This window comes from Phasianus colchicus, chromosome 16 (genome assembly GCF_987193195.1).
Source record: "Phasianus colchicus chromosome 16, bPhaCol1.hap1.1, whole genome shotgun sequence".
NCBI classification, from domain to species: domain Eukaryota; kingdom Metazoa; phylum Chordata; class Aves; order Galliformes; family Phasianidae; genus Phasianus; species Phasianus colchicus.
The window spans coordinates 2,814,536-2,821,948 of record NC_143451.1 but is presented as its reverse complement, the minus strand read 5'-3'; the positions used below and the strand labels follow the sequence as shown (position 1 = coordinate 2,821,948).

Here is a 7,413-nt window from a genome sequence, read left to right as displayed (position 1 = left end):
ATGGAGCCCAGGATCCCATTTGCTTTCAGAGCTGCAAAAGCTCTCTGCTGGCTCATGTTAAGTTTTTCATCCATCAAGACCCCCAGGTCCTTCTCCACAGGGCTGCTCTCAAGGCCCACTCCTTCCAGTCTGTATGGATGCCTGGGATTCCTCCAGCCCAAGTGCCAAACCTTGCACTTTGCTGTGTTGAACCTCATTATGTTCACTTGGGCCCATCTTTCAAGCCTGTCGAGGTCCCTCTGAATGGCATCCACCGTGTCAACCACACCACTCAGCTTGGTGTCATCAGCAAACTTGCTGAGGGTGAATGCATGCGTGGGCTTCTCAGTGGTGATAGCTTCAGGAAAAGGGCACTTTGCTGTTCTGCACCACATTTGGAAGAGAAGCCATCATCCAAAGTGGCATTCAGCTGGGCGGGTCTCCTTTGGCCAATGTATACAGACTTCATGTTTGGGTGCTTTCTTGCCTTCTTGCTCCCAGCCAGTCTCTCCCTTCCCAGATTTGCTGCTGGTGGCACACACAAGTTGCCAACTGCACATGGCTTCAGTCTGCATGTAGGAACCCTTTTCTGTTCTCCCAGTGAGATTGCCAGTTTTCCCCTATTCTTCTTGCAGCAAATGTGAAATTTTCCCTTTGGCTCCAGTGGCACTGTGATGTATGGACTAAATCGATTGGATTTAATTCTGTGCAATGAGCCAGCACTAAGGGCTTTTCACTGCTCGGTCCCAAAAAGCTCCTGGCAAAAGGCATCCAGCTGCTGGATGCTGTGCCTTGGAAAGCTCCTGGTTCCAGGATGGAAAAAGGGACAACAGAACACTGTGCACAGGAATGGCACAGAGATGGCTGTGCTCTTCTTGTGTAGAGCCAGGACCCTGGGAGTGGGGTTGGGAGGCACTGAATCTAAAGCTGATAAACCAGCCCCATGGCAGCAATGTGCAATTTCAGTGTTGTAATAAATCACAGCCCAAAGAAAGGCAGATCTAAGCAGATTCAGACTCTTCCTAAAAGGTGCCATCTGTCTCCAGGTCTGTTTGTGCTGGGATTGCACAGGGCTGCACACCCACGTGAGGGACAGCAAAGGCTCCCACAGCTCGGGGAGGTTTGAGCTCCAAACTCCAGAAACCAGTTCTGGTGGCAGGCGGATGGTTGGACTGGATGATCTTAGAGGTCTTTTCAAAATTTAATGATTCTATGATTCTCTGTTCAGAAAAGCCAGAGTGAGTGTTGTGAGGGCAGCGTGGCACGGGGTCAACCTGCTTTGTACTGTTTTATCATTTTTATTACAGCTTCTTTGAGTGACCTCAAATCCCCATGAGCGGCGACCAGCAAAATGCAGCAATGGCAGTGCAGAAACGTGGATGGCTCCTTGCAGTGCTCCAACCACACGATGGGGAGCAGGGCAGGCTGGGAGGCAGGGACACAGGGTGCTGACACACAGATGGGGTGTCCCCGAGAGGTTCCAAACGTTCCAACATGTGTTTGTTTGCCCAATTCACCCCCAAATGGCAGACCCCAGTGGCAGGGTTTGGGATGTGCTGTGCAGAGCTCCGAGCAGCTCGGCGTGGTGAGGAACCAAAGGGCTCAGCCAGCAGTGCCCAAGAGAGCCCTGACCACAGGGCTGCTGCTGAGGGCTCCATGCAGAGGGCTCCATGGGGAGCAGTGCTTTGCTGGGAGCAGAGCACGGCGGCGGTGGATGTGCCATCATCACCCAGCACACAGACTGGCACCGTGTGGCTCTGCTGGGAGCGGGCTGTGGGACGCAGCGCTCTGCGGCAGTGGGGAACATGGAACCACAGGGACAGGCTCACTCACAATTCACTTTTGAGTTTCTAAGTGGAACTGTGCACTGAGGACTAACAAAAAAGTTACGTGTAATCCCAGATGGACGTTTGCAGAAGTGTCAGTGCCTTGATCTCATTCAGCTGAAAGTAAATTTGCTCTGCGAGAAACACTGAGGAGAGCCCAGCAGCTCTGGTAGTGTCAGCAAATGCCACTTCAGTTCAAACAAAACCTCTGGTCTCTTTCCAGATGTCCTTTTCTCTGGTTCTCACTTCCTCTCCCCTCTCAGAAGCACAGGGAGGATGTGTGATCGCCCTCCATCCTGTGCTGTACCCTGTGCTGTCTTCTGGGCAGCCTGGTCCAGTTGTTGGCAGTCCTGCACATAGCAGGGGGTGAAACTAGATGATCATTGTGGTCCTTTTCAACCCAAGCCATTCTACGATTGTATGATTCTTCAGCCCTGAGAGCCCCATGTCCCACTGATGGGTGCTGGGAACCCTCACACAGCTGCCAGGTGCCTGAGGGTCCCACCAGCATCACCACTTCCAATAAGAAGCTGCGGGTTGGCTGGATTTTTCATATGCTTAGAGGCAGATTCCATGCAGCAATAAGACTTAGTGCAGATAGGTCAAATTTTTGACCTAATGTTCTCGTTCCTTTAGTAGAGAAGCAAAGTTTTAGGCCACGGCTGCAGCTCGGAGCATGGGAGCAGCCACCAGAATGTGCAAAGTGCTGCGTGGGGCCGGCAAAGGGCCGCGCTGCCCCTGCTCCGAATGGAAAGCACCCGGCAGAGAGCCACAGTGATGTAACGGCCCCTGGCATTTCACCCTGATAATGTCACGGTATTTATAGCCTTTTTAATACATTTCGTGGCATAATGCTGTTTTGCATCTGTCTTTCACAAGATCAATGGGAGAACAAAACCCTTTTGAGGCTCAAAATATTCTTTTGCCTCCGGCTGCACGGACACAAGGACACTGTGCTGGAGCCCTGGAGCTGCAGCAGCCTCACACTGCGAGAGGAGGGGCAGCAGCACTGCTCCCATCACCAGGCTGCAGCCCTCACCCCTACAACGGAGTTTGGCTGTGCAATTGTGGGGGAACCTGTTGCTGACATCCAGTGTCACCAGTGATTCGCTCCCGGCAGCTGGCAGGATGTGAATCCCTGAATCACAGTGTGGTTGGGTGGGAAGGGACCTTGCAGCTCCTTGTCCCACCCTGCTCTGAGCTGTGCCCCCCAGCTCAGGCTGCCCAGGACCCATCCATGATCATGGGCACCTCCAGGGATGGGGCACCCACAGCTCTGGGCAGCAGTGCCAGTGCCTCACCGCCCTAATGAAGATGCCTCATGCTTGTAGTGATGACATTTTTGCAAGATCAGGTACTCATTTATGATGTGCTCTGGTGCCATGGTGACTAATAGGGTTAACAGACTCGGGGCTGAAGCGGGAGGCACCTTCAGGCTGCTCCAAACCCACTGTGTGCTGGAGATGCAGGCTGGGGCTGGGTTTGGGCCCATCCCTGGGTGCACAATGGATGGGGGGTCACTGCTGGTGGTGGGGCTGGAGCTCTGCTTGCTCAGCAGCCACAATCCCACAGGCATCGCTGCACCAGAGGATGAACACACATGTCAACCATAGGAACTAATGTCACTGTGCTTCAGGGATACGTGGTTTTATTTGTAGTTTATCCCTTTGTAGTTGTTCCCAGTCTGGTAACAAAGGCTTTAACCCTTCACTTGTGCATGACAAAATGGTTCTTTTCCTTTTCCTTTTAAGCTTCTGTAGTGATGATCGTGGGTTTGGCTGAAGCTGGCAGAAATAGGGCACATCTCTGTCACAAAAATGGAGCACTGCAACGTGGAGGAAGCACTGGGGAGGCTGTAACGTGATTTTGGTGTCAGAACAGGGAAATATTCCTGTTGCATTGGAAACCACAAAGCAGTGCCAGGGCCTTGGCAAGAGTGAGAAGCAAAGCAGAGACCGACGTTACAGCTTTCCAGGTTTTTTCAGTTTTGGTTCTTTTGACCTGGAAAAAGTAAACTGTCCTGTACTGCAGACAGTGACAGGAGAACTGCGGGGTCAGCTGCCTGCGGCCACCAAACAACCCATTGTCCACTGCACTGGGTCAGGGGCTGCCGTGTGAGCTACCTTCCCCAAAACAGAGCTGTGATGAGAGGCACAGCTCCAAGCAACCAGAGGTGTGTGTCAGGGCACCCCATGCAACAGCCTCGGGATGTGCAGAAGGATGCTTGGCTGGGTGTGGGGTGTGATGCTCAAGTGGGACGCACAGCAGGATGGCCCTGTGCTGGGAAGGGAATGGCTGCAGCCTGCAGGCTGCCTGGCACCCACAGTGCTGTGAGGATGGGATGCTGTGACACCACCATCCATTAGCCAAGGGGTGGCCACTGGCTCCATTCTATACACTCCAGCACAGGGCAGTGGGGAGCAGGGATGCCAGGCACGTGGGGTGCCACCGTGCAGGACTGGGGTCTTTGCTGAACAGGATGTAACCTTTCCAGCCATGTATTCCTGCAGCCAAAGAAATCACTCTTTAAGGAGATAAATGTTCTCTAGATTTCGCCCTCCAACCATTGTATTGCAGTAGTGTCCCACAGGGGGAACTTGCCAGAGTGTGTCCACGTAAACAAAACAACTGAAGGCAGTAGGAGGGATTTCTACAGATACAGCATCCATTGAAGCAGTTAGCAGCAGCAGGAGCAGCACTGCCCTGCACAGCACTCCCCTGCCTGGCCCAGCTCTGTGCTCCCAGAACCACTGCCCCATACCTGGCACATTCTACCCCACCTCGTGCTGCCCCAACGCTCTCCTGTTGAGCAGGGAGAGGAAACTGGGCACCAGGAGCCACGTATGGGATCCAGGTGGGGGTGATGTCATGGGGCACAGGGCCACGACTCCATGCTGCCAGTGTCCGTCTGTGCATGGGGGGCTCCTGCTGTGCCCCCCCTCCCACCACCGTCTGTTGTGCCCCTGTGCCAGCACTGCTGCCTGCCAGCCCCCTGCTCCCACACCAGTGCATAAGAAGAGAAATAAGGTGTGATAACTCCCTGCATGTGCCATCATGCAGCTCCTGTTGGGGATGTAGGGCTGGGCCTGGGGGCATGGGGCAAACACTGTGGGGAGGAACTGTCAGTTGGCTTCTCCTGAGCTGTGCTGAAACCATGGACTTGGGATACACAAACACCCGAGGCAGCAGGCAGACCTGCAAAGGACTGCTGGTCCGAGGTGTCCACTGAACTCCTTACCCACTGCAGAGCTGTGCTGGCCCCTGTGACACCCCCCAGCTCCAAAGAACTCGTGGAGGAGGAGCTACGCCTGAGAGTGGACCCAACATCCCTGAGTGAGACAGCCCTGCAGCCCCGTGCCAGTGCCCACAGGGCTGGGGCCATGCTCATTGTGGGGTGCAGGACACGACCGGGCTGCCCCAGGTTTAGCTCTGAGGCAGAGCCAGAGCTCAGCAGGGTTGCAGCCCCCCAGCTTCCCATGCACTCTGAGCATTGCTTCTTCCCTCCTTGCCCTGTTCACAGCCATGGCCATGCTTGCTCCCTTCTGCTACACACGCAGAGCCCTGGCTGCTCCCCACAGCTCCCGACACATCTGTGTGTTCTGCAAGAGCAGAGCTGCTCTGGGGGCACAAAAGATGCAGGGCTGGTGGGGGTACAGCAGCACTGGGAGTCCTGCAGTGGGATTCTCCCTCAAACTCACTTTTAGAGGAAAGAGCTCAAAGCCGAATGCAAAGAATGGCAGCGGGAGCCTCGTTTCACAGCTTACAAACAATCGGTAAAGATGGAATTTCTTCTCTTTAATGCCACTGCTGCTCCCTGTCCTGTCACAACCACTTCCAGGTGCCCAAAGTCAGGAGCTGCCACTGGGGTTCCCAGTGCGATCCCCTCTCGCCGAGCATCCTGAGCTCCTGGAATCCCCAGAGGGACCTGGAACCCCCACGCTGGTGCTGGGTGGGCAGCGAGAGCCCCGTGCCATCCTCCTCCACCCAATATTCAGTGAAACCCCTGCTGCCTTGGCCCCCACCCTCAGCCCAGCCCCGTGTTACCGCAGGTGTCACCGCAGCCATCGCCACGATCCCTTCTGCCATCAGCCGCGCTCACGCTCCAGCACCACCGCCTGCTGCCGGCCTCTCCCACCGCCCCGCACCGCCCCACGCTCTCCCACACCCTGCAGCCTTCTTCCAAAACTCCGCTCGTCCCGAGCTGCCGGGGTCCTCGCGTGTCACTGCCACAAAAGGGACAGAGGGCTGCCCGTGCCTCCTGCACAAGTCTCCAGATGGTGCAAGCTGCTCCATCCCCATCCCGGAGCAGCTCCGCGGGGCCCGGAGCAGCCCGCCGAGCTGCGTCACCGCGTTCTGCAGAGCTGCGCGTGGGCAAAGCGCTCCCGTGCCACTCTGGGGGTCCCTCGGTGTTGGCTGCAAGAAGGGTCCTGGCGAGGGCCGCCCGCAGCCCATGGCGGGACGGGGATGGCCACGTGCGGGACGGCGGCAGGCTGACCTCGGGCACGGCGCGCACTTCCTCGGGGCCGCGAGCCCCGTGCCGTGGGACGTGCGTTCCATGACCGGGTGTCCAGGCGGAGCCTCTCCTCTCCTCCAGCCCCGTCACTGGGCTCCCTGCTCCACGGAGCCCGGCTCCTGGCGCTGCCTCCTCTGCTGCCGCTCCCGCTTGGCCCTCCAGCACAAGTAGGCGGCCACCAGCAGTCCCACCCCGAAGATCAGCGTGGCCACCGAGACCACCTTGGCGATGTCCATCTGCGGGCCGTTGATGGTGAAGGTGATGCACGTCGCCGCCACGCCGATGACCACCGAGACGATGCCGAAGGGGAAGATGCAGCGGTACCAGGACTTCTCCGTCCCGCCCGTGGCCAGCGCCAGCTTGTTGAGCGTGGCCGTGGAGTCGGTGGCCGCGGCCAGCGGCAGCCCCGCTTTCCCCCCCTGCAGGCAAGTGAGCGAGTTGGACTTGCAGCCCATCATGTTGGCGAGAGCGGTCGCTGGGAAAGCGCTCGGAGCCGCCGTGCCCGCGGCAGGCCGGGCCCTACATGGCAGCGCGGCGACTCGCGGTGCCGCACAGCCGGCTGCGCTCGGGGCCGCCGCTCTGGCTGCCGGCTTTGGCTCCCGGCTCTTTTGCTGCCGGAGGGAGCGGGGATTGGCGGCGGCGGTGCTGAGCTCACGGCGGTGGGAGGACCGCGCGGGCGCTGCTGTTAACCGTTTCGGGCGCTCCAGGCTGCCCGCAGCCCGGCACCGCTCCTCGGCTGCTCCCCATCGGCACTGCCCTGCAACGCCCGGCCCGTGAGCACCGCTCCCCGCAGCGATCCGCCCGCCCACGAGCGCTCTGGGCGCTGCTGCCATCCCTTTCCAAGCAGCCCTGTCTCTCACGTCAGCCCGGCTTTCCCTCTGCCAGCTGTGTCCCCAGGCACGGGGCTGCGGATGCAGGGGGATGGGAGAGGGCTGGAGGCTGGGACTGTGAAGGGTGGGGGTACCCCAACACACCGTACTGGTGGGACTCCAATCCATCCTGGTGATGAGACCGAGCATGTCTGCATGGTGGGACCGCAGCACACCTGGAGATGGGAACCTAACGCAGCTGGGTGGGGACTGGCCAGGGGGTGGG

At 58.1% G+C, this 7,413-nt stretch overlaps 1 protein-coding gene across 1 annotated transcript; it reads right to left on the bottom strand.

The window, feature by feature from the left end:
* Positions 1–2,714: 2,714 nt before the first annotated feature.
* Positions 2,715–6,944, bottom strand: LOC149915725 (transmembrane protein 100-like). Its single transcript, XM_090151573.1, has one exon. It carries the CDS (start codon positions 6,774–6,776, stop codon positions 6,405–6,407), a length of 372 nt encoding a protein of 123 aa, XP_090007699.1. The 5' UTR covers positions 6,777–6,944; the 3' UTR covers positions 2,715–6,404.
* Positions 6,945–7,413: the final 469 nt, after the last annotated feature.